The sequence below is a fragment of the Coloeus monedula genome, assembly GCF_965178545.1.
Source record: "Coloeus monedula genome assembly, chromosome: Z".
Lineage (NCBI taxonomy): Eukaryota > Metazoa > Chordata > Aves > Passeriformes > Corvidae > Coloeus > Coloeus monedula.
In genome coordinates, this window is record NC_138822.1 from 67424233 (window position 1) to 67451059 (window position 26827).

At 39.6% G+C, this 26827-nt stretch overlaps 1 protein-coding gene across 2 annotated transcripts in view; it reads left to right on the forward strand.

Annotated features, from left to right (window-relative positions):
* Window positions 1–1365: 1365 nt before the first annotated feature.
* IL6ST (interleukin 6 cytokine family signal transducer) overlaps window positions 1366–26827 on the forward strand; it is a 35206-nt gene continuing 9744 nt past the window's right edge. For both annotated transcript variants that reach the window (XR_014227277.1, XM_082301471.1), the window contains exons 1-14: window positions 1366–1463; window positions 8449–8529; window positions 9118–9429; window positions 11215–11347; window positions 12590–12750; window positions 13089–13240; window positions 15676–15835; window positions 18187–18269; window positions 19135–19354; window positions 21830–22006; window positions 22712–22810; window positions 23691–23837; window positions 24764–24904; window positions 26086–26182. Coding sequence is in view for 1 of the 2 variants with exons in the window: in XM_082301471.1 (XP_082157597.1) it covers window positions 8463–8529; window positions 9118–9429; window positions 11215–11347; window positions 12590–12750; window positions 13089–13240; window positions 15676–15835; window positions 18187–18269; window positions 19135–19354; window positions 21830–22006; window positions 22712–22810; window positions 23691–23837; window positions 24764–24904; window positions 26086–26182 (1949 nt within the window). In the remaining variant the exon portion in view is untranslated. The remainder of the gene's footprint in view (window positions 1464–8448; window positions 8530–9117; window positions 9430–11214; window positions 11348–12589; window positions 12751–13088; window positions 13241–15675; window positions 15836–18186; window positions 18270–19134; window positions 19355–21829; window positions 22007–22711; window positions 22811–23690; window positions 23838–24763; window positions 24905–26085; window positions 26183–26827) is intronic.

Below are 26827 nucleotides of genomic sequence, written 5' to 3' on the forward strand. Positions count from 1 at the left end.
TGAGCAGGGACATAAAGTTAATCTGCAGGTTAGACAAATAGCTACTGGAAATTATGTAAGTACAGACAAATGACCATTTTAAAGTGTCTATCCAGCTTTACTCTGTTGCGTAGAAATAATACAATATTCTCAGAGTTAACAACAGTATTTTTGTTGGATATTAAGCTATCCGAGACAGTACACCAAGCATAATCAGAGACTGGTACTAAATACATGAGAAGTAGTTTACCTTCCACTATCTTTTTCCAAAGTTCTAAATCTTATTAGCAGCTCATGCCTGTTTGCTCATGCCAGTGCTGGAAACAGGGTATTGAACTAGATGTCTTTCTCATCTAGCCAATCTGCCCACTCCTCTAAAGATGTAACTAAAAGTGTAATATACCTCATATCCTACTTGAGCCCAAAGATAATTTAAGAAGGGGCAAAAGCCTAAAACATATGGCTGGAAGACACTCGGGCTTGCATCAGTGATGTCTGATACTTTTCTGACTAGGAACAGCCTCCTTTGACACTCTCAGCACCAAGTTTGTGGCGTGGCACTGAAATGTGCTCTTTCTTACTCATGAACTGGGAAAAAAATTAACCTGGAATGAAGAAGGCATCTTAGAGCACATGACTCTTGTCTGATTTACAAAAGTAGTTTCTCACAGTTATTGAATGCGGAAATGTCCAAGGATAAGCTGGATCATGATGATCTTAACGATCTATATTAAGGACCATTCCTAAGAAACCTAGCCTTCCACGAACACCTTTTTCAGAGACTGGAATCCTAACTGATTTTCAGGGACTGAAATATCGAGACTGCTCTGGATCACAGCGCTTTGTTCACACCGCGGCTGTTGACAAGAGCATTCTCCAGCCGCCCGTGCTCCCAAGGGAGTCTTGCGAAACGCCGGGAAGGCCGCTAGCTCCTCTGGCCTGCTCAGGACAACACCCCCGCCGCGCCGCCCGCGCAGGCCCGGCCGGTCAAGGGCCAGCAGAACCTTCCAGAGGCCTGGTCGCCGGCGGCCCGGGCGAGGTCCAGCTCTCAGCCGGGCGTCCCGCGGCTGCCGCCCAGAGCTAAAGCACACCTTGAAGGGAGAACCCTGCGCGGGGTGTCGGGCACGGCTGATTGACAGATGGAGAGACGCGGGGGAGGGGCACCGCCTCCCTCAGGGCCCCCCGCCGCCGCTCCCGCCCCCCGCGCGCGCCCCCCGCGCCCCCCAGATCCTGCCACCGGCCCCCGCGTTACGGGAAGCCCCGCCCCTTCCTGCAGCCGCGCCCCCTCTGCGGCCACGTCACCGGCCCCGTGGGCCAATGGCGGCGTGGCTGGAGGAGGAGGGAGGGGCGCGCGGGGGCTGGGGCGGGGCGGGAGCGTGACCAGGCGCGGGGCCGCGCGTGCGGGACGGCGGCACGATGGCGGGAGGCGGCGGTGCCGGTATTTAGGGACAGCGGCCGCGGGGCGCGGGCGGTGCCGGCGCTGGGTAAGGGCTGCGGGGGTGCGTCCGTGTGCGGGGTTCCCCTTCCCCTGTACCGTCCCAGCATCCTCTCCCTGAGGGGCGTCCGCCGGCGGGGGTCGTGCTGGGCCGTCGTTCTCTCTGGGCTGCGTGCCGCGGGCGGGGGCACCGGGGCGTTCGTCCAGGGCTGACCGGGAGGTGGGCCGGGGCGGGCGGGTGGACGGCAGCCTTGCGCCACTCGGTTCCGGGGCTGATCGCCAGCCGTGCCCTGCGGCGGTGTCTCGTCTCGTCCAGCCTGCCCTCGCGGGCGCCGGCCGAGCTGCCCGGCGGTGGCGCTCAGAGCGCAACATGGCCTCTCCCGGGGCCACTCGCTGCTGGGCCGGCGGGTGCCGGGCCCCTCGCGGGGCCGCTCCGCGGTGCCCCATCCGCAGCCCTGTCCCCGGCGAGGCGCGGAGGGTCAGGCTGAAGGTTATCTGCTCTCTTCCCCGGAGCGGTGGTGGTTAGTGCTGGCCGTCTGAGTTGGCAAAGGTGTCGCGACCCTCGCGGGCCTCGGGTCTTTCGGGCTTTTTCGATTGTCAGATAAGCGTGGCTGTGCCACCGGCAGGCATTTCCTTGATGCAGAGATTTGCGTTTTGTTGCTGTCACCTCAAGTGGTCTGTTCTTGTTGCCTGTAGATTAGAAGGTAGAAAACTGCTACTCTGAAAGATACGCATACTTCGTCCTTTTGTTGGTCCAAGTTCTGGAGGGGAATCCCTGAGGAATTAGGGAGGAGCGGGTACAGTGGCCGTCTGGTAACTTCCAGTCATCCCTGTAGTGGGGCTCTGATGCTTTCCCTAAAAAAGACTGCATCATTATTTTAGTCTCTCAGATGATGAAACTGAGGCACAAAGGAAAGCCGTCTGCCAAGTGTGTTGGCAGGATTGAGGGGAATAATTCCCAGTCTCAGTTTTCTTCCGTGTTTCAGGCTTACTAGGGATTTGCCAGCTGGTGGCTGCTTGTTACTACTGAGCCATTCTGAAGGCGAAACCTCGTAGTAGAACTATATGGGGTTGTAGTTCTGTCGTTAGCGATCTGTCCTGTCACAGAGGGGTGGAGGGGCCAAGGAAGTCCACAACCTGAAAAGGTTGGATACTATTGGGGTTAAGGTCTTTTTCTTTCTCTTTTCTATAAAAATATAACGGTTATACTTCCTGTATACTGTTATTTTCAGAAGAATAGTTATGTAAAATATACGGTTGAAAGCATGTAACTTCTGAACTTAACAGATTTTTTTATCCATATGTTGGTGTAGCACAATAAGAATGTAAGTGGGGATGATGAAAATTTGATGTTACTTCCTAGAAGTTGAGCATTCAAAGTAATTATTTGGATCTCGTTTGTATGTCTAGAAATACGGTGCTTCAGGTAAAGTCAATAGATAAATATTTTTGGCTGAGGGGAAAGATACATGCACATTTATAAGCGAGTACACCAAATGGAGATACACTGTTTCCTGTGCTGCTTGTCTGGAGGATTAGCACTAGCACAATTATATGAAATTAAATGAACTTTTTGGCCATTTTTTTCATCTGTTATTCTTGTATTAGCAACAACTGTCTAGATTAGAGAAGCAGCAGTGCTTGTGATCAGTTTGGAAGGTTTGACTGCAAAATGAGAACATGAAGTGCTAAGACATTCAGTTGTACAAATTAATTTGATTTTTGGACTGAAACTACTTTCTACCGGTGAGAAAATTCTGAAGTATTTCAGAGAAAGTGATTTATGGTTTTAAGAAGGTACCAGAAAGAACTCAGTTATTGCAAACAAGTATTTGGTGTCTCTAATTAGGTATTTCAGTAATTTTAATCTGTGAACCTTTCTTTCTTTCCTTTTTTTCTCTTTACTTTTTATTCTGAGGGCTCTACTAAAACTCTAGGGTTAAGCCTCCTTCTAGAGGCAGAGGAATAAGTAATGTAGAGAAATTACTTGTTTAGATGGTGAAAGAGATAGAGATGCCATTTGTATGTACCAATTTTAAATAAGAAAATGTATTTCAGAATATTCTGTTCATATAATGTTGAGTAATATTTTCATGTGCTTCCCCTAGAGGTGTCTGGTGTTTTGTGACTCTCATAAATATTTCCAAGAAGGAAGGAAGCTTGGAGGAAGGAAGGAAGCTTGCAAATGAAATATGCTTAATTAGAAAGCAGTTAATGTTTGAGTAATCAAAATTCCTTGAGGATAGTTACAGCTTTTAGATGGCTTTAAGTATGGTCTGGCTTGTTATAAAACCTCGAGCAGCAGCTGCTTTGTGAAGCATCCCTGGTTCTGGCTGCCTGAGCTGTGTGGATTTATAGTGAGAGATTACCACTTGAAGCTGTAAACATAGCTTTTAATTTTTTGAGGAATTTCTGGAAATCCATTTTCCATCAACCTTTGGTCTCTTGTGATTGATGTGATGATGAGCCTTAATAGACTGAACACCTTCCTGTGGTGGTTGTGGTGTTATCTGTGCTTCCTGACTTGCAAGCTGGCTTTGCTGGCAAGTACATGTTATTTTAGCTATAGTTTCTTAAACTGACACTGTGATTTGTAGGTCACTTGGACAGGAATTGCCACTTCTCTGAAATGGAGAGATAACTCATTATATGACATATGCCTGTATTCTTTTGGGGGTAAATCTCATGATTTACGATATAAGATTATTTTTTAAGATTTCTCTCTTGCTCAGAATATGTAGTGATACCTGTTTTGCGTGAAAGCCTGATACTTCTTCACAAACTGTTAGTCACAGGTTAATCTTAAAACTCAACACTGTTGCTACTTTGTGCATATAAGGTTTGATTTTAGGATTGTTATTAGCTTTTCATAGGACACTGCATGAAGCATCAGTTTATGGGTTAGGCATAAAGGCTTAGTGCTTCCCTTTCAAAATGGCTGCAGGATATGAAGAATAATGGAAGTCCCTTTTGGTTTGGAGATTAAATGGGGTGATCTTATGGCATGAGTTTTATAAGTCTGTCTTTATGGAAATAATAAGAGCATTTTAACAGTTTTTTTCCTCTTTGAGGTAATTTTTCTTCTGCGAGTTAAGGACCATCACCAGCAGCATTCTAAATTGACCATGTTGGTTTTATTCAGTAGCATTTTGATGGATTTTGATCTTTTGCCGCTACATTATGAGAATAACCTGACAAACTTCTAAAGTCAGCTTCTTTCTCTGTCTCTCTTGCCTCTTCACTCAGTGATTCACAACAACTACATAGTATAGATAAAAGTGTTAGTTTGGCTCTTTGGTTTTGTTTTTAATAAAAAGCATCTGAACTGACTAGCTGCTATGTTAGTTCAGCATCAGGTTCAGCTTTCACCTTAGATACTTAATATACTGTAGTAGTCTGTAAAGCATAAAACTTGGGTTGAGCTGTGCATAGTGACTGAAAGAAATGGAGTTTTCTGTTGTCTAGACTAACAGCTTAGTCTGGCTTAAAATCGTTAATGGTGAACAATTAGTGTTTAGCATTTCTGTTGAATGATGGCACTATCTTTTAAAGTTTGGTGTAGCTTATATGCAGTGTTTCTGCACTATCTTCACCTGAGCATTTTTACACACTCAGATAAGAAAATGCTAATTTGGATAGAAGTATCTTCCTCATTCTAATATGAAGTATGGCTGCTTTTGTTCAGTTTAAGTCCCACGTTTTGGTTTTTATTTTCATTTCTTTTATGGCTTTCATGTAGGCAAGATGGATGGAAGTGTCTAGTGTAACTCTGGATCTTTCCCCTAGAATTAAATTTCAATTAAGAATCAGTCTTGTAAAAGCCAGAGACACTAATGTTTTTTAAAATAGCACACATTAGAAGGGATTGTAATAGCCCCTTTGTGGGTTTGGAGGTGTGTAGCTTCAATCTTCTTCAAACTGCATTGATCAGCAGGGGATGGGGGTAAGTAAAATACATCAGAACAGCCTAAAGCAGATATATGCTGAATTGTGGCATGGTTTTGACACTATAGTTTCAACTGCTTTGTTCCCATAGTGTAGGTGGGTGGGCTTTCCACTTAACTCTTCTTTGCAGGTGATGGAGCATGAAGCTCTGTCCTCTCGCCTTTCAGGAGCCTACTGCAGTGGAATTGAGTAGTATGATTTGTGGAGGGCTTCACTGCTGCCTCAAAACAGTTGCTAAACTTTCCAAAGTAGTAGAGATTTGGACTTCAGTCTCTTTATTTGTAAATTAATCTGCTCTGAACAACTGAAATGTTGTTTTCAAGTCTGGAAGACAGTTGAATATAGAAATGGCATTTATTTGAAAATATAGTAATTTAATTTTAAGTTCCAGTGGGAAAAATCATACTTTAGGACAAAATACATGATAATGATGCATTATTGCTTACTTTTATTGGTTATTGCTTTTTATTTGTTTATTCTTTCAGTTGCTTTGCAGTATTTTTTTTTTTACTAACCTGAGCCATACTTAATAACTGCTGCTATGAAAATCAGTGGATAGTTTTGTGGAAATGCTGTTTGACTTTCATAATTAATGTCCCAAAAGAAAACCAGTAACTTTGTAATGATGTAATAGTTAGCTTAGGTGTCACTCCTGTTACTCTGAGGTGGCATGAATCATGATAGCAAATGGGAGAAAAATTCAACAACATTTTAAAAACTTTCCTTTTTACATCTGTTTCATTCTTTTCCCCATTCTTTGCAGTTTTTGGCAATTAGCAGTGAAGCGGAGCTTCTGCTTCTTTCCACCTATCTTGTAGTTGCCCTCAGGCTTCTGATGAATTTCAGATCTTCTGCAACTCAGGTTGTTCTGACTAAATAAATTTTATATTAGTCTTGATTAACAGGTCAGATCCTAAGGTCTATCTGACAGATCCTAAGGTCTATCTGTAGTAGAGCTCAACAGGCTCTGGTTAACAAGCAGTATTCTGGTAAGCGTTAGCATAAGTCAGGTCATTAAAGTAGATCTCTATGTCCTGGTTTTCTTTAGTGATTTAAACTAAAAGAGAATACTCTTTAGAATTTGGTTGTATTCACCATGCAAACTTATAAAAAATTTATAAAAATCTGTGAAGCTAGTTGGGATTTTTAAATGCAGAAATTAATGAGTGGGTAGAAACCTTATTTTTCAGATATTGGACACTTTACATCCAAAATAAGCAAAAATCGATTGATATAGTTGTTTTGCTCTACCCTTGTAATAAATATCCAAATACATATTGCATTTAAAGCAATAATGGTTTTTATATCCAGCCCTGTGAGACTACTTGACTAGAATATAGAAAAAATTAATAGCTTTTTGATTGTCAATGCCATATAGCTACGGTCTGATGATAAATTACTTGTTATTTAGTCAAAAAACAAACCTACAAACTTCCAGTGCCTTTGTTAATATGTTTGTCAAGTCTTTCAATCAGCAATGTTTCTACTGTAAGGTTTCTATACAGGAGATTTTGGTGGGCTTTGAGTAATGAACTCACAAGTATAGATGCAAATAAAGATACTGCTGGGTGATTCTGATGGCTTTTATTTTAATTCTGACTGAAAGACATCTAGATTGGTGAACCCTACGAGGACTCTGCTGTAAATATTTGAGATCTGCTTTCATTTAGTTGTTGTTCCTGTGAATAGAGATTTTCTTTACGTTACACTGTTTATCTTGATTTGTAAAGAAAAAATGGCTTAGTTGTGTTGATGTGTAAGGAATGAGATTCTGGCTTGGTAGTGATTCATGCGTAAATGTGTGTCTAGTTTTACTTATTTATGTGAAATACCTTGTGTCCTTCTGTCACTATTATTAAGTAAATTACATGCAATCAAAGCAAAGGCATGTTTACTGTCATAAATTGCAGTTTATTTTTCTTCTGATAATAATAAGTGTAGCTTATTAATTTTCCTGTCTAGGGAATATTGTGAATTCCTTTAAAATTTTTACTGAGTTTCCTTTTATAGGGTAAAGCTCAGAATACTAGCTTCCAAAGAAGGTTAGTGGAAAACAAGACTTCAGAAACAGTGTTGCTGTAGGCCATCTCATCTCAAATTTTAGTAAACCTAAAGAGCCTATGTTTAGTTTCTAGGTGTAAAAATAGAATAAAGTCCGCTTCTAGAAATCAGCTTGTGAACTAAATGCCTTATTTTACTAAGCCAATGTACTTGTTCCTGTAAAGATGCGTAAATGTAGCTAAAAATAATATAGCTCATATGCTTAGTAGAGAATGGTCACTTGCTTTTAGTAGTTTAGGGCTGCTTTAAAACTGCAAGTTGAGAAAACCAGAACAGACTTAGTGGCTTCAGAACAATGGGGGTGGAAGCAGCTATGTGAATGCTTCAGTTTCTCTAAAGTGTATTCTGGAAATATCAAAACTTGAGAACAAGTGAGCTCTGTTGCAATACAGAAATTAATATTATGTTATAAAATGTGCTCCAGCTTTTGGGGAATTGGAAGCTCCCTTGTAAAGTTTTGAGGAATTAATTAGTGCTCTTTTTATAGTAGACAACAGTTCTTGATATGGAAGCTTTGTGCTTCGTAATTCCTGAATGTATTTTAAGCTACTCTTGTGAATGAGACAGACAGTTCTGTGGTGAGTTGTTCTGAACCTTGTCTGAAGCTTTTATATCAGTGCCCTTGAAAGTTAGGTTAAGTATGATAACCATAATCAATTTCATAGGGTTATGTTTTAAAACCTGAACCACAGTGTTATGCTCTGTATTCCAACAGAATTACCAGTGAAGTTTGTTTTCATATTACAATGTGGAAACCTAAAGCTGATAACATTTCTTAAACTTGCAATTAAAGCAGCTTTAAACAGCCTCAGTTTTGTTAAGTAGATATTTGATTTTGTCTAGATTAGCAGTGATGAAAATATAAACAACATGCCCATTCTAATGTGAGAAGATAGAAACACTTCCATGAAATTTAATGTGCATGTGTGAGAAGTTATCTTAGAGCAAATACAAATCTGAATTTGACATTGATCTAAAGTAAAGAGTAATAGTTTAAATTTAAGAATATATTTTTTCTCTTGTTACAGAGATTCTGTGCAGCATGTTTTCTAGGTGGAGCTGGGTGGCCTGTGGCTTCTATCTGGTGTTGAATATTTGTTCTCCTGACGGTAAGAGTTCTGTGTCTCAAATACAAGAGGATGCAGAATTTGTTAAATCAGATGTTTGAAGCACCTACTTGCTTTTTGTCTAGTTACTTGTTGGATGGAGATAGAAAGCAAGGTATGTTAGGATAGACACACCTGGTCTTCTAACACTAGTTCACCACAACAAAGGTGCACAGTTACCCCAGTTTTCCTGTGATAACTTTCTTAAGAAATATGCTTCTTTATACTTTATTATCAAAATACTTTTTCATCAAAAGAGTAACCTCAAGTATAATAACTTCCTCCTTCAAAAGATATAAACATGCAGCCCTTGACTCACTTCTCTCTCTAAGTGCCTCTGTTCATTAATAGAACTTTTCTAGCTTTGTAAAATGCTTTTGCAAAGCCTAAAGAACACTACGCTGGTTTTTCCCCTTAATTCTTTTTGGTGGTCTACTAATGCATTTCAGTTTTTTAATTGTCTAATAACTACTGAACATGTTGCTTAGAACACACATAGTGTTTTTAACATTGCACTAGTGATGTATCAGCAATATTGATTAGGGAATGCTCTGTAGTTTTTAATAAATGTGAAATTAATTTTCTTTTTAGCTTCAGGTGGACTTGTGCAGTCATGTGGTCACATCATCCCGGAGTCGCCTGTACTGGCCCTTGGTTCCAATTTCACAGCATTATGCATTCTGAATGAGAGTTGTCTTGACTTTGGCAACATCTATGCCAATCAGATTATCTGGAAGATAAAAAATAGAGTGGTACCTAAAGAACAGTATCGGGAAATAAACAAAACAGTTTCCAGTGTCACATTCAATGACACTTCTTCACTAGCTACTCCTCTGACATGCAACATTTTAGCAGATGGACAGATTGAACAGAACATTTATGGAATTACAGTTACAGTAGGCTGTGAGTACCTTTTTTTGTTTTACCCTGGTCTTAAAAAAATTGCTTCTGAGAAATGGGAAATGCAAATAGAGTGTGTGCATATCTTGAAGTACTTATTTTCATTCCCTCAGTTCATGGATAATTGAGTAAAAATATTGTCAAATTACATGCCACCACAGGTGTTAAATATGCACTGAATAAAGTTTCCTAAAAAATAGAAAGTAGTCTGGAGTATTTCAGTGTTGAAATAGGAAAAAAATGGAACAACAGAGATGTTGAAGTGGCAGATTTGAATTACAGAATTAAGATGTGGATTTAACTGAATAGATAGTAGGAAATTAGCTTTTCCTTACTTCTTGCTTCTGTATCAGAATTGGAGGAAATACTTCTAGGTGATACATCTGGTGTCATACTAACATTTTGAAAATAATGTATTCTTCATTAATGGACTGAGAAATATTTAGTCCATCTGTACCACTAAAGCTAAGCAGAATTGCCTTAAGGGTGGAACATACTTGGATTACTTTACCTCCATACCTAAAAAAATACTTCTAGCTACTTACAAAAGTGCTCTTTTAGACCAGACTGTCTTGAGAAAGCCATGTGAATAACTTAATATGCTACTTTGTAATTACTTGGTGTCCTGCTAATAGGACAGGTGTTGAAGTGTCCTAAATATTGCATTTCATGGCTGATGAATTATGTTGTCTCCTAGTGATGGCAGAAGGTATTGCAGTTGCTGAATGGTCTGCGTGCAAAAGGCCAGCTTGAGTTCACAATGTAAAATGATGTGCTTTTAGCATGACTTACAAAATGCTTTCACAGGAAAATAATGTTTTCCATTTCAACTTCTGAGGAGTAAATATTTTACCAGGAAAGATAAAATAAAAAATATTTTAAAGAGGTAAAATATATGGAAAGGTGAGGACAGATAAATTATGCTAAGATTATAAATGGAATGACAGTACAGATGACATTCTGCATTTTTAATTCATGTTACGAGTCTTGAGATGCATTTGTATTTAAAGCTGTTGTATTTTGATACTTCAGTTAAAATAAATAATGAGGTTAGAAACAGGTTTGAGAAGAATACAATTAAGAAAGAAGAAAGAAATAAGCTTCATAAGGTTGTTCCATTGAAACTAGCACTCTGATTGAAAAAAATAAGATTCTCTAAGTACATTATACTGTTGTAAATAGTGGTGATATAGGAAGTAGAAGCAAACTCTGTGTGTGCTATAATTTAAAAGGGAAAGAAAATAGTTAAGCTGCATTCTGAAGACGTTCCTTACACACTACAGTGCATTGATGAAGATCCCTAAGCTTTCTTGTGTGGGTTTGCAGCTCAAACTTCTTCCATACCTCAGCTGGGGGAGAGCAGACCTATCAAATTGCCTTTAGAGCTCCAGTTACTGGCAAAGTCACCATATGCCAATTCAGTAGTAGTTATTAATTTATTTTTCTTCTGTGTGAATTAAAATATATTTAGTTGAGAGATGGTTAATATAAGGTTTTCTGTCTCAGAATGAGAAATCTTTCTTGTTCCTTACTAGTAGGTGCTTATTCCTTATACAGCCTACTGTTTGTCAGGGTAACTATTTAAGTTTCTTTGCTTTGATTGCAGGATGGTATCCACAACTTTGTGCTGCATCCTTTAGAAAAAAAATTAATTAAATGCTTCCAATGTTCACAGAAATCAGTCTTTAAGTGTTCACAGAAATCCCCCTTTAAGTGGGACACGTAAAATGATTCTTGCTGGACTGAAATGTGTGTACAGATTAATTACTGCTGACTCTTTCTGTACAGTGGCCCCAGAGAAGCCCAAGAATTTAAGTTGCATTGTGCATCAGATATCAAGGTTCACATATGTTATGACTTGTACCTGGAACCCTGGAAGGCATACATTCCTGGATACTGAGTTCAGGTTGAGATACAGCTGGTAAGTAGCGCTACACAGAATATCTAAATAATTCTGAAGAATATTTTTTGTGCTAAACCAACATTCCTTGAAATTCCTGATACCTTGGAGGAGTTCTTTCCATAAGTCCAGTTTTCTGAAGCATTGCTGTCTGTGGTTTGCGGGGGAAAGGAAGAGTTAAAGAAGTTGGCATTCAAAGTAATTCTAAGTCAGACCTGAAGTTTTGGTGCTGAACTTGTTTTGGAGTAACAAGAATCTCATATTTTTCTATTATTCAAGTACATGGTTAGTGTGGCTTGAGTACAATACATCTAAAAATAGGGGGATGTACCCAAATTTTTACACTTTTCTAGGTTGACAGTTCTATCCCATTCTAAACAAGTAGATGTCCCTGCTTATTGCAGGAGGATCAGACTAGATGACTTTTAAAGGTCCATTTCAATCCAAACCATTCTATGATTCTAAGTAGAGAAACTAATATAAAATGACTGAATTTTGCGGAGGTGTTACCTACTCTGCACTTCATAGGAACTGTGGACAAACACTATTCTGAGTTAATCTTAACATGAAAGCTTCAGCAAAGTATTTCTCCTGTGAAAGTAAGTTAAGTTACTTTCCAAACTCTTTGGAGGGTCTCTCATAGTTTAAAGTGGAGTGAACAGGATTGTTGCTCTGCTCTGGGAGCAGGAATGATTGCCTACAACTTTCCAGCTACCCCATTCTGCTAAAGTGTTTTGGTAACAGTTGTAGTAGGAAGTATGTACAGGTATAAAATGTTAATGCTTTGCACATTTCCTGATGCCCCTAGAGCTATCTGGTGTTAGTGTAGCAGAAGATGGTGAATAGAAATTATGTATTGCACCTCTAACACTGTACTCTTGAAAGGTATGTGGGTAGCACTGACTACATTTTCTAATGCATTCTCATTACTGGCCATGTTGCTTTTGATTAATTGTATCAGTTCTTGATCTTCTTTTTTTTTTTTTAAGCCAAGTCAGGTTTTTATACAAATTTAATTACAGTGATGTAACTTGTGCTTTTGAAGATATGTGACTGGAAGTCAAGAGATTTTGTTTGGTTCAATTCTAATGCAATCACGTGTTTGTGGCTGAACAAGCCATTCCCACTTCTTCCTCTCTCTCTGCTTACAAAGTTAAACATGCAAGATAAACTGATTGATTAGTCTGATCTACCTTAAAATATTCTCTAAAGGAAACCAAACTTACTGCTTTGTATCTTGTTTTTTCCTTCTCTTTTATTTAGGCCAGAAGAGGTCTTTCCTGACTGTATACCGAAAGGTGTAAACAATTCTTGCACCATTACTGATATTCAGTTCTTTGTTAACACGGAGATCTGGGTAGAAGCAGCAAATGCACTTGGGAAGGCTGAATCTGATCGTCTTGTTGTTGATCCCATTGACATTGGTAACTATATGCCCCTTAAGGCTCTAATAGAACATTACTTGCTGCTTCTGTGCTTATTGCTGAATTGGTATGTTAATGTTTCTTCACTATAAAAATTAACACTGCAAAAGTGTTGTTGACTAGAACTTGAACTGTGCTGGGCAAAGGGATGGTGTGAGATTCCATCACAATTCAGACAGCAAGTTTGTGTTGAGTGTTCTGCTTTAGAAAATAGTGTAAAGTAGCAGCCATTTCAGGTCCTGAGAGGCTTTAGTAGTAGTGCTGCAACATAGTGTGCCAGCTTCTAAAGGCATGGTCAAGTACAGCTGTGGAGTTGACTTTAATTTCTTCTCTTCTAGTTAAACCACTGTCTCCACAGAATGTATCAGTCAGCTCAGGAATACTACCTACTGTTCTGAAGCTTTCCTGGGAGAATTGGATTTCAGATGCTGTGATGACACTGAAATTCAATATTCGCTATAGGATCACTGGCGACACAAGCTGGATGGAGGTAATACCACTGAAGTCCCTTGCCATGATTCTGCTGTAACCCTGCCATCTGTCGAACTGCAGTTCCCTCTGTTGCAGTTCAGAGCATTCACCTTCATTTCCTTATGTCTTACATGGCCACCCAAGGAAGTTTATCTGGCCTGTTCATGAAGGCTGTGATCTAGGTATTTTTTGGCACAGTCTGAGTACAGTGGGCTTTTCATGTCTTTGTGGACTTTTCTGCTGTCCTTCCTGTCACAGTACAGAATGTTTATTTTGAATTTTATTCTGCACATGTGACATACAGAACATTCATGAATTTTTGTCTTTCCATGCATGTGCAACATGAGTGATCTAAATGTCATTTAAAGCTTGGGTGAAAACTGTATCATGCTGGGATGTTCTTTAGAATTTACTGTACCTGCAGTTGGGCTGCAACAGCCCCAGGCAGGGCCACAGGCTGGGACAGAGTGGCTGGAAACTGCACAGTGAGGAAGGACCTGGGGATGCTGGTGACAGCAGCTGGACATGAGCCAGAGTATGCCCAGGTGTCCAAGAAGGCCAGTGGCATTCTGGCCTGGATCAGCAATAGTGTGGCCAGCAGGACCAGTGACTGTCCACCTGTATTTGTCACTGGTGAAGCCTTACCTTGAATCCTGTTTTTGGGCCCCTCTCCCCATGAAGGACCTTGAGGGGTTGAGCAGAGCATGTCCAGAGAAGAGCAACACAGCTGGGGAAGGATCTGGAGCACAAGTGTTAAAAGAAACAGCTGAGGAAGCTGGGATTGTTCAGCCTGGAGGAAAGAAGGCTCAGAAGTGACATTATCACTCTACAGTTACCTGAAAGGAGGTTGTAGTAAGGTCAGGGTCAGTCTATTCTCCCAAGTAACAAGCATCAGGATGAGAGGAAATGGCCTCAAGATGTGCCAGGGACGGTTTACATTGGATGAGAGGAAAAATTTCTTCCTGGAAAGAATTGTCAAGGATTGGCCAAGGGAAATTACCATTTAGAGTTACCATCCCTGGAAGTGTTCAGAAAAGGTCTAGATGTGGCTTTCAGGGACATAGTTCAGGAGTGGATTTAGCAGTGACAAGTATATGATTGGACTCGATGGTCTCTTCCAACCTAAATGATTGTGTAATTTGGTATAATCTGGTTGCCCTGTGTACATTCCTCAAGTGTGATGCAGTCAAGAAGAGGAAAAGGGTAAGGAGTAAGACTTAAGTGTAATGTACTATGATATGTTCCTTTCATCAAAAGCTGTGGGGTTTTTTTCTTCTACATCAATCTGGGGATATATTTCTAATAGCTCCTCAGTTTTTCCTTGCTTTAAGCCTTCTCTCAGAGCAGTAGTACTCCAGCAGAGGCCCAAAAGTATTCTGAATTCTGTGAGTTCTTGGAAGGAAGTCTGCTTCTGATTTTACCAAAATACTGTGGAGCAAGTAGCATAACATAGCTCCTTGTGACTAACGTGGCTTTAGATGCAGCAACTATTTATTAAGGTCACCTGTATGGATATTTTTAAAAGCACTGGTCTGTACGATCTTGTCTGCAACTCCTGGGTTTGTGGATATGTTGTCCTGATAGGAAAATAGGACAAGTTCTCCTAACTTGTCTTGCCCTTTTAACATATGCCCAAGACCATTGAAATAGTAGCTTTTAAATCAGGTGAACTTGCTTAGCTGTGGTAAAATTGGACTATTTTGATAATTCTTTGCCCTCAGGATTAACCTCTTAAATGTCCCACATTTACGTTTTATCTGCAGGCATTCCCCTTGCAGGGGTCCTCACTGTAAAAAGCCCTTACTTGCAAGTGGAATAACGTGAAGAGTCAGTGTGTGTACCTACTTGTGTCTATTACCTACTCCATGCCTCCTTCCCTATATATGCACTAAGAATACTTTTCCGGCATTTGGTTGCTCACCTAAGATGAATGAAAGAGCTTATGAAAATAATTTATTGTCAAAACTATAAGCTACTCTAAAACTATTTCCAATTTCACTGAAGAAGCACTGTTCTGGATCAGTGGAAGCAGTGATCCTGGACTTTTAACTTCTAGTAACCGATAACTTTGTAATCAGTAATCAAGCAGGTAACCTAGCTAGGTTCTGAATTGTGAGGCAGGATGTTACAGATCAGTAAGCGGCAGAGTTGTATGGGAAGGAAGGAGAGAGATGTAAGCTAATTCTTAAAAAAAGAGAATGAGATTGTCCTGAGGTAGCTGCCTAACTGTTCTAGTGTATGTATGTTCTTGTACCTGGTAAAGACCAACAACTCTGACCAAACTTTACCAAACAGTGTTTGAGAATTGAAGTTTCTGGAAATGAAAGGGAAGGAAAACTTGTTTGTTAGGTGTGTATGTGGTGGGGAGCTTTCTTGAATGACAGCTGCAGTAGCACAGAACTTAGCTTTACAGTATTTTGATCAGTGTCTTTAAAATCTTTCTCACATTTGCAGGTTCCTTCTGAAGATACAGCTTCCCCAAGAACTTCATTCAGTGTTCAAGGGCTCAGACCCTACACAGAGTATGCCTTTTCCGTTCGTTGCATGAAGGAAGATGGAGTGGGCTACTGGAGTGACTGGAGTGAAGAAAAGACCGGGATTACCACTGAAGATCGTAAGTAATATATAAAAGTAGGTCACTGACTTCCAAAGTCTGTGAGTGCTCAGCAATTTGGCAATGGCCAGCTGATACGGTGTATCCTTGCTTGAACTGCTTGCTTGTATAAGCAACAAAGCTCTCCTGAGTTACTTTGAGCATGACCTATGCATGTCAAGGAGCGTTAGAATAGCTCCTCTTTAAGCTGATCTATGGGTGCTCCCTGAAAACAGCTAGAACGGGCAGCAGGGAAGAAGAGCCTTCTTCACAGAAAACGGTACTCTGAGTCTCTTCTGGAAGAGATCTAGGCTTTGTGCTTGTTTTTTTATTCTGAAGATTATTCTCTGTAGCAGAAGTTATCCTGCCTGTTAGAAAAGGTTTTCTTAGTAGACCAGCTGCCTTAGTTTATGAACAACTTCATGTTAAGGAGGCCAGTAAAAGTCATAGGTGAACAATCTTCAACAATTGTGAAACAGAAGATTTTAGTCATATAGGATGCATAGAGTTCCTCACAAACTTATTAAAGCAAGATATAAAGTAATGTACATCTGGTAAGTGTAGCCTCTTATGCACTAAAGCATGTAAATAAGACATTCTGGTTTAGTTTTAAGTTTTACCAGTGTATTAATTTTCATTTCTTTTCCACTTTGATAGCCTGCAAGGTTGGTTTTGTTTCTGGCTTATGCTAATGCTACCCAATAGGGAGCCAGTGTTATGCACTTAATAATTAGTAGGGAATCTATTCTTGCGTCCAATTGCAATGAATACTTTGTGATAGCTGTTTGACTTCAGTGCCAAGCTGCTTGGTATTTTTCTGTTTTTTAAATGTGCTTTAGTTTTTCCTGCTTGCATCTTTGTGGTGTTGTCTCTGTAATATCCTGTGTGTCCCATAGTACCTTCCAAGGCATGTATTTTCTGAGCAGTCTGTTCACTGCAGCCTTTCAGACACATCAAGTTAAACCAGTGTAGGTTCCATTGTTGAAACAGATTGGTAATTCTTCCCTTTTTTATCCCGATTGAGTTCATTTGTCATCTTAGATAAGAAATAAGAGATTGTTGTCGTTTTTGTTTAAACAAAGTGGAATTTTTATGCATAATGGCATTGCTTTAGTTCTGTGCAAAATTTACTTTCTTTGGTATTGTATAGATCTTGTAAAATATGTCAATATTCTTGTCTCTGCTTTTCAAGTCCTAATGATAGTATAGCTTCATTTTCTGTGTTTTCTGTCTCAGGCTGAGCAATGATGGTTTCAGGACTGCCTACCTATTTAGGTTGCATTGCTTTTCTGCTGTGGTGACTGGCTTTGCAAAAATACTGCTAATATTAAGTACCTATGTCTTACTTCAGCCTCAGAACAAAGCTGTTACAGTAGCGAATGTGGTCAGGCAGATCACATGAGATTCATGATCTCTATTAGGCAAGATGTACAATTGCTTCTCTTTCACGTGAATCAAATTCAGGTACTCAAGTGAGTAAAAGAGCTCCCTTTGCCTCAATTCCTAGTTCTCCTCTCACAATGTAAAGAGTAAAAGATGAGGGGCAAGCTGTGTACTTGGTACTGAGGTGTGTTTGAGGTTAAAAGCCAAAACCTCATAATGATTAATACACTAAATGCTATGAAAGAACTCTGAGAAAAAATAGTCTTATAGCATTAAAGATATAATTCATTTTGAGATCAACTTTCTCTTGGGGCTAAGACCCTCACAAAAGATTGGCCACTTTTTATTGCTTTGTGCAGTGTAGTATTGGTTGGTTCATTCTACTTTGAAATATTGTAAGGTAGGTTCATTTTACTTTGAAATGGAATTTGTTGTGGAAATACCACTTTTTTTGTAGTACGGATGCCAAAACGTACTGTAGTACAAAAGTACTGCAGTTCTGTTACCCTTTTAGAATCAGGGAGTCTTACTGCCGGGAGACATTTGTCTCCTTGTTAACTCTTGTGCACTTTCGTTTTTTTAGGTGACTCGATATTGATGGGTAGGAACAGTGTTGGATACAGACTGTAGCAAAGTTTGCAGGGTGTAGGTATGCAGGGCTGTGCCTCTGGATGCAGGCTGCATACTGTAGGTGTGATCATGCCTCATTCAGCATTGTCACCTTCAGCCTAATCTTGCAGATGTGCACCATTGTGACTCGTACTTGTTTTGCTACTGTATACTTAAAGCAGAACTGGTGTCTTGCTCATCTCTTCAGGAGATTTTTCCACTTAATATGCCAAGCATTATTTTCATCGAGAAAGTAAGGAAATGCTTTTTAGTATGCTTTTATTTCCTTAAAGAAAGTAAGCATATAGTGATAATCAACAGATGAATTCAAACAGATTAAATAAAATATTTCTACTATTAAGCATTGTTTGTTTCATCAGAACCATCTAAAGGACCACCCATATGGAGGATCATTGATGCATCTCACTCACCAGCTTCCTGGACTGTGCATCTAATGTGGAAGGTAAAACTAATTTGCAGGAGTTGAGCATTCTTTTAGAAGCATGAGTTTTAAGTCGAAAAATCTACCCAACAGCCTTGAGAGATAGTATAGCTTTTTTTGAGGTGAGAATTGACTTTAGTATTCTTATTATACTAATTAGTTATGGAAAATTAAATGTACAAATGTAAAGGGCATCATTTAACTGATGCTCATCTGTGCCCTAAAATACACAGAATACACTTTCAGATTCCTCATTTGTTGTCCTTCTGTGGATTTGGAGCTGCCACTTGAACAATGCATACCTTCATGTCATGCCTTTTGCTGTAACCTAAAACGTGGCAACACTGTCGGGACAGTGATAGATAGCCCAGCTGCAAAATCCATTAAGCCTTGAGATACTGCAGAGGCCAAGGCTGTTAAAAACAGCACTCCACGTTTGTCTGCAGTAAGGCTGCGGTGTCCAATTGGATGATAAGTTCAGCTGAGAAGGGGAATGTAATTATGGTCACTCCCCACCCCCTCCTTTCTTTTGGTCCATAAACTCATATTTGTCACGTTAACACGACCAAAGATGTGAGATTCCTTTTATGTCATTGTGTTGTAAAGTCACATAAAACAGAGGTTTTATCAACAAGTTTTGCAATCCTCACAGAATAGCTTTTATGAAATCACTAGGTATGATCGAAGAAAAGGAGTATTTAAACCAGAAATAAGCTTTGGAAGTTACTGATTTATAGAAATGAGCACAGGTTATTTATGCTTTTCTTAAATATGCAGGTCTATGGAACTTGTCTTGTTCTCTTATTTTTTAATTGTGCCTTAAGGACAGTAAGAGTTACGTCACATATATTCGGTATCAGCTCAATCAAAGATGTGTTTCTGACAGGCACTGAAGCCATTTGAAGCCAATGGAGTAATCTTGCAGTATGAAGTGACTGTCAGAGATAAATCATCTCTTTCCAGTCCACTGAAGAAATACAATGTTACCAGCACCAACCATACATTACAGCTGCCAAAAGGAACTTACGAAGTGACTCTGATTGCTCGTAACAGTGTTGGGGCGTCTCCTCCATCAGTTCTGCTTATCCCAGAAAGTAATTCAAAAGGTGAGTGTCCTAGTAATGTCACTGTCAAATATATCTACATGGCCTTTTTTATAAGAAATCTTCAATGTTGTACAATAATACCTTTTACATGGGCACCTAATTAAAGTATTATGGAATTATCTACAGTCTTATGCCTTTGTAACTATTCTGCTATTTGTGTACCAGGGAATGTGTGGATTTGTGTACTCACAGAGTCATTTGAAGATGTGTGTTGTTTTGCTGGTTTTTGATTCTTAGCACTTCTGTGTACTATATTCCCTATTGTTTCTTTTCTTAGCATAGTAGGCATTTTTCTGTATTTCTTAAAAAAGATCAAAGGGTTGGTATATAATTATGTATATACCATTCTGCCATTCCTCCTTTAATTTCCTGATCTCATTCCCACTCCTTTCTTTATTTGTCCCAGTCTCACTCTCCCACATTTTCAGTATCTTACCTGGTTGTTTTGTCATCTGCTTCCACTATTTCCTTACTGTTAATGTTTTTATTATGTTCTTTTCATTATGCAATAATAGTAAGTACATGCTGGTTTATCCTTATTTCCAGCCTTTTCTTAGACAATCTCCTAATAGTTCTCCTCATATGTCTCCTTCCTAATATTTGTTCCTGAAAAAATACACAGAATCAGTTATAGCTGACAATCTGTTCTGAGGACATAAAGCTGGTGTCTGAGCCTTAATTCTCCTCCGTATAGAACAGAAAGTCGCTAGTAAAGAATTCAGAACATTCAGTCTGTGTATAGCAGGGTACTGAGTTTAGTTTGTGAAAGCTGATTTGTGAGCCCTGTGCTCCCATATTTTCGCAATATGGTTACTGCCAGGATAGGAAGCAAAAAAATAAATATATGGACAGATGCAGGTAAACAGCAAGGGAGACCCACCAGTTCTAAAACTATTAGATTAGTAAGTTAAGGGTATAATTCAAGCAAAGTAGTACTGCAGCCAGGAGGAAGTACTCAGTAAGGTATACATATAATATGTATTACAGAATTAGCTGAGTTGGAAGGGACACACAAGTATCTCAAAGTCCCAACTCCTGGTCCTGCACAGGACACCCCAAGAGTCCCACCATGTGCCCAAGAGCATTGTCCAAATGCTTCTTGAACTCTGTCAGGCTTGGTGCTGTGACCACTGCCCTGGGGAGCCTGTCCCTGTGCCCAGCCACCCTCTGGGTGAAGAACCTTTTCCTAATACCCAACCCAAATCTCTCCTGACACAACTTCAGGCCATTCCCTTGGGTCATGCCACTGGTCACCACAGATCAGAGATCGGTGCCTGCTCCTCCACTTCCCCTCACGAGAAAGTTGCAGGCTGCAATGAGGTCTCCCCTCAGTCTCCTCCAGGCTGAACAGAACAAGTGACCTCAGTTGCTCCTCATACAACTTCACCTCAAGGCTCTTCACCATCTTTGTTGCCCTCCTTTGGATGCTCTCTAACAGTTTAATAACTTTATTATACTGCAGCACCCAAAGCTGTCCCAGCACTGGAGGTGAGGCTGCCCCAGTGCAGAGCAGAGGGGACAATCCCCTCCCTTGCCCGGCTGGCGATGCTGTGCCTGATGCCCCCCAGGACACGCTTGGCCCTCCTGGCTGCCGGGGCACTGCTGGCTCATGTTCAACTTGCCACTGACCAGGACCCCCAGGGCCCTTTCCATGGCACTGCTCTCCAGCCTCTCACTGCCCAGTCTGTCCATACATCAGGGTTGTCCCATCCCAGGTGCAGAATTCTGAATTTTCCCTTGTTGACCTTCATATGGTTGGTGAATGCCCATCTCTCTAGTTTGTTGAGGGTCTCTCTGCAGGGCCTCCCTGTCTGGGAGGGAGTCAACAGTTCCTCCGAGTTTTGTATCATCTGGAAACTTGCTTAGTGTCCCTTCCGGTCCTGAGTCCAAGTCATTTATGAAGATGGTGAAGAGCAGAAGCCGGAGGATGGAGCCCTGGGTAACCCCTCCAGTGACAGGTCCCCAGTCTGATGTCACCCCAATCACTGTAACCCTTAGTGCCTGACCCCTGAGCAAGTTGCTCACCCAGCACAGGATGTGTTTATTCAGCTGTGACCTGGATGTTATATATGCTATCTACTTATATATACACACACTATACATCAGGTATAAGTACTCAGTAAGGTACTTGAATGTGACTGATACACTTGTAAATTCCCATTCTAAGTCTGATTTCTCTCTTGAAATAGACCCTTCTTTTGGAAGAAAGGAACATAGTGTCTATAAGAATAGCGAAGCTGAGTCTAACTTCCGGTTTTTGAATAGCCTAATAGGGCTTTTTGGATCTCTGATACAAAGATTCAGGTGTAAACCTCCAAATGTCAGAAGATGGTATTTACAGTTATGTAGGTTCTGTCAAGTTGCTGCCATTACAATAACCCAAAAGTATCAACATTTGCCAGAACAGCTCCTATCATGAATATCTAGTGGAAGAACTGTCAATATTGATCACTTTTTTCTTTTCTTTTATTACAGCTCCCGTGAAGAATCTTAGAACATTACCTAAACATGACAAGTTGTGGGTAGGGTGGACTGCTCCTAACAGTTACGTTCTTAAATATGTGATCGAATGGTGTCTGGTGTCCAGCAGCTCAGACTGCATCATAGAGTGGCAGATTGCACTAGGAGATGTTCAAGGAATAGACTTAAAAGGTATTTAGCTCATAAATCTATGTACAGTTTGTAGGACACTCTAAAAACCTGCTTAGTATTCTGAAGATGAGGAACAGCCTCATGGTGATTAGAATTTTATGGTATTACAGGTGTTTAATGCTGAGGGTTTCAAGTAGTTTATTATGAGTCTGCAGAAGTATTTGTATATTTTTGTCAAATATACAACTATATCTGATCTTGCATTTTGAAACATATATTATGTAACAACAAGGGGTTTATCTGCATTTTGGTTTTGGTCTTGTCATTCTTGGAAGCCATGAAAATAGTGAAAAGGCTGAGTTCTTTCAAAATCAAGATCTTTGGTCACTCAGTTCAAACAGTGCAACTTGATCAGCTTTACTGTTCTTTTGAGATTATGATCAGTCTCTGAAATCAATAATTTTGGGAGTTCATGCTACAGACAAATAAAGGCTTTTTATTTAAAATAAATTAGAAAAAAACACCCTGACTTCTCTGAAGTCTTTTTATTAAATTTTAGATTTCAGTGTGAACCATTTTATTGTTCCTTTAGTTAATATTTTGGAGCAGTATATCAATGAGCTCTAGAAAATACTCAGCTGCATTAGATACAAGTGCACCTAGTTAAACTACCAGAACTCACAAGCCTATATCTAAAGTAAATGAGAAGGATGGTGAGCAATTTGACTGTCTGTGAAACAACACCTTTTAAATTCCTTTTATTAGGTATAAAGCCTTTCAAGTGTTACTTGATAACCGTGTACCCTCTGTATGCTGATGGTCAGGGAAGTGGAGAGTCTGTGAAGGCTTATCTTAAGCAAGATCGTAAGTACAAAATCATCACCTTGAAGCACATACTGTGCTTTTTGACAAAAAAATGAAAGAAACGTGCTTTAATGTGGACTGTGTAATGAAAAATGGTTTAATGCTTGAGAGTCGGGTGACATCATTGATCTTTTTCCCTTCTGTTATCATCCATTCTGCTTTTTTACAGTGTTTGGGAGCTAAATAGATGTCTGTGACTGGCTCTTTGTTTTTCCAACCTTTATCAGATAATTAGACATGAATTTGTTATTTTAATGATATATTTATAGTATATAATTGTGGAAATATAGCTTTTTACCTGCTAGGCTCGTAGTTCAATGCCCTAGAAAGCCTCGGGCAGCCTAGAGAGGCAGCACCGGCAATCCAGCACTTTAGTAGCTCTAAAAGCTGCAAATAGTAGCTGCAAAGCTGATATCCAGCAGAAGCAAAGAGGGAGAAGTACAGCTTTTGGTTTGTCTAATTCCTGCAGTTAGAGCTTTCAAAAAGAAACAGACAAGAGATGTTTGCAGAAAGAGTTGCAAAACCAAAGAGCTATTGTAACATATAATATATTAATATATAATATATTAATATATATTTATAATATATAATAATGATATTTATATGCAGATTTATTTTAAATTCCAAGTGTGAAATCAAGACTTAAGTTGAAGGTTTCCCACAACCTGCTGATTATTCTTTTCATATCTGTTTTCCTGAATGTTTCTTTTTTAAAATGTCTTTATAGTTTTTATGTTGTCTGAAAACAGTGCTTTCCAGATGAACTAGTCAAACTACTCCATTGAAGTTTTTATGCTAGAACAGTTCAGTGCTTGTTAATATGCTGCTTCTGTGAATGCAAGGTTGCCAAGCAAAAACTAATCTTCATCTCCCATTACAGGTCCTTCAAAAGGACCTACTGTTCAGACAAAAAAAGTAGGAAAAGCTGAAGCTGTTTTGACATGGAACCATCTCACAGTTGAGGAACAAAATGGATTTATCCGAAATTACACAATACTTTACAAAACTATTGATGGAAATGAAACAGGTACCAGAAAACTGAGAAGTGTTTTGTGTAATTGAAGTGTTTCATCTGTCTCCTTCCTAATATTTGTTCCTGAAAAAATACACAGAATCAGTTATAGCTGACAATCTGTTCTGAGAACATAAAGCTGGTGTCTGAGCCTTAATTCTCCTCCATATAGAACAGAAAGTCGCTAGTAAAGAATTCAGAACATTCAGTCTGTGTATAGCAGGGTACTGAGTTTAGTTTGTGAAAACTGATTTGTGATTCTTGTGCTCCCATATTGCTATCTAAATATAGAATGAGATGGTGGTAGTCAAGATTATGGCAGACCATTCAAGATACAAAAGGAGTTGACTGCATTTAACCAGGATAAAACCTTAAAAAAAAGAAGTGGGGAGGAGTTTTTTAATCCTCCTGGAGCTGTAGGTCAGTATAGTACTGATGTAGATCATTTTGTTTTAAGTGCATCTTAGTTTTCAATAGTGTGTATGACCTGCAGGCATACTACAGGGAGCTGGCACTATCAAAACTTTAATTTTTAGATTTGCTTAAATTGGAAGGGACAGGTACTTGCGTATACCTATGTCTTACTATTCCTTACCGTGTTTTTTTTCTAGTCAGTACTAGCAGTTTCTCATTAGTGCTGTGTATTTGCCTTACTAGACACCTTTAAGCTTCGGTTATACTGCCAGTTTAGTTTGTAGGTGCATTCCGGGGGAAAAAATCTCACAGGAAATTAAATATAGAAAGAGACTAAATTAAACAGAAACAAATGGATCTCAGCATTTCTTGTATGAGTTTGTAGTCTTGGGCTGTTATATCTTCCATCTGCTATACATTCTATTAAAACTACCTTTCACATCTGATGTGATGTCTTAATGTTGCTGGTTTTGTGGAGATGTAATAAATTGTACAGAAAACTAGTGTAAATTTCTTCATCTCTTTAGTTGTGACAGTGGATCCTTCCAAGACAGAGTATACCCTTTCCTCTCTAACCAGTGACACGCTGTATACTGTGCGGATGATGGCATCCACAGATAATGGAAGCAGGACTGGTCCCGATTTCACGTTTACTACACAAAAATTTGGTAAGGCACAATTGGTAGAAGTAGGAATTAATGTTGCAACAATACAGCAGGGCTCTGTGCAAGATGTGTTAGGAGGGGAAGGTGATTTTATTTTAAAGTTTCAGTCCGCTTGCAATCTGCATGATACCCGGGTGGCTTGTCTAGTGCTCATTCACAAAGAGATAGTTTAGTCAGGATTTTTCTGATTATATAGAGAACAAGATATCCTCTGCAAACCTCATTAACTTATGTTATTAAGCATGCCGTTTTGGATGTGGTTTGTGTATACTTCAGGTTATAATACTGTTTTGCCCTGACTTTTCATGAGTCATTAGGATTTACTCAGTGCCCTTGTCTCTTCTGGTGTCCAGTGGCACCTACCCCTAGTCAGAGTTTTTGTTTTAATCCTGGTAAGGTGTCCTAAAGAAGCTGTAGAGTGGTGTGCTTGTATCTTGATCTGTTGATGTAGGTACCAGTCAGCATATACCATTCTCACAGCCCTTCCACATTCTTTCATATCACTATGAAAATTTGCTACAGTTCTTTACAGAGACTCATTTTGAATAGTTTAATTTATTGTTATGTTCAGCTTTAGAGTGCTTCTTATATGTAAGGGTAAGAACAACATTACTAACTGATTTTAATTGTGGAAGATGCTCTACTTAAATTTAGCAGAGGCTTTTTTTCTGTATGGTGTTGCTCTTCCCTAAGCATTCTGTAAGGTTTACTTAAGAGCGTATACAACATTGGAAGGAATACCTAACAATAATGCAAACGTTGATGTTTGCAGGCAGAGGAGATCTTCATGTACAGAATGAGCTGATGGATGAGTAGTGACTTTGTTTACTTTTTTGACCATGACCACGTTATGACAGCTACCAGGGCACTGAAATACCTGGGCAGCAGATGAATTGACAGAGATGTTACTGTCATACCTGCCCAAGCTACAAAATTATTTGCTCTGTCAATATTGCAACTTCTAGATCAACCCATATTTTTTGTTGATGCAAGGCACTAGATTGTCAGGACAGAGCTTTTCTTGTTTTTATATGGTGAAAGGGTTCTTCTGAATGTAAAGCTTTGAGACTGAGCATTGAGGTGTTTCAGTTTTAGGTTCTCCCTGACCCTTTGGAAATATGTACTGCTGCTGAGTTCCTTAAATGCCAGAGTGGGCTATAACTGCTTCTTTTCACCTCCTTCAGGAAAAGGAGAAATTGAAGCCATAGTTGTACCTGTGTGTCTAGCATTCCTGTTGATTGTGCTCCTTGGAGTTCTGTTTTGCTTCAACAAACGTGACTTGTAAGTACAAATGAACTCCTTCTCTTACATTTCTCAGCATAAAAGAAATGTCAGTAATTTATAGCAGACCAGTGAAGTATTCTGCAGTTAGATCAGAAAAAAAGTTAAAACATGCACGTAGTGATTGGTTTTAAAAATTTCTGTGTTTTCCTTGAGAAATCAGGGCCTCTTCTGACACTAATTTCCTGCTGTTAATTATACACACACTAAATGTTCCATGATTCAATCCTGCAAGAAAATGTGCTTTTCTTTCTGGACATAGTTAGGAGTAGCTTTGTTAGCTTTTGATCAGGATATATTGTTTGTGTTTCTTAGTCATCCTCTGAGTGGAATGATGGTCTCTAGTTTGTGAAGCACAGGAGATCTCTTTGCTGCATTTGGGCTATTTAATTACAGCATTAACAAACATTAAGCTTCATGACCATAAAAAATTAGGGAGACACCTTGAACTCCAGTAGCTCTGTGCCTGTTCATTGTCTGCTGGGAAGCAACCTGCCTCCTCCTGCTCCCCCACCCAAAAGCTCTTGTCTGTGGCTTTAATAAAGATGTCATTGCTGCAGTGTTTCTCTTGGCAAGGCATAGCCCCTCTCCTATGTCCCATGTCAACTATCCTTTCCTTCTAATTAAAGACAGCATTTTGTGCCC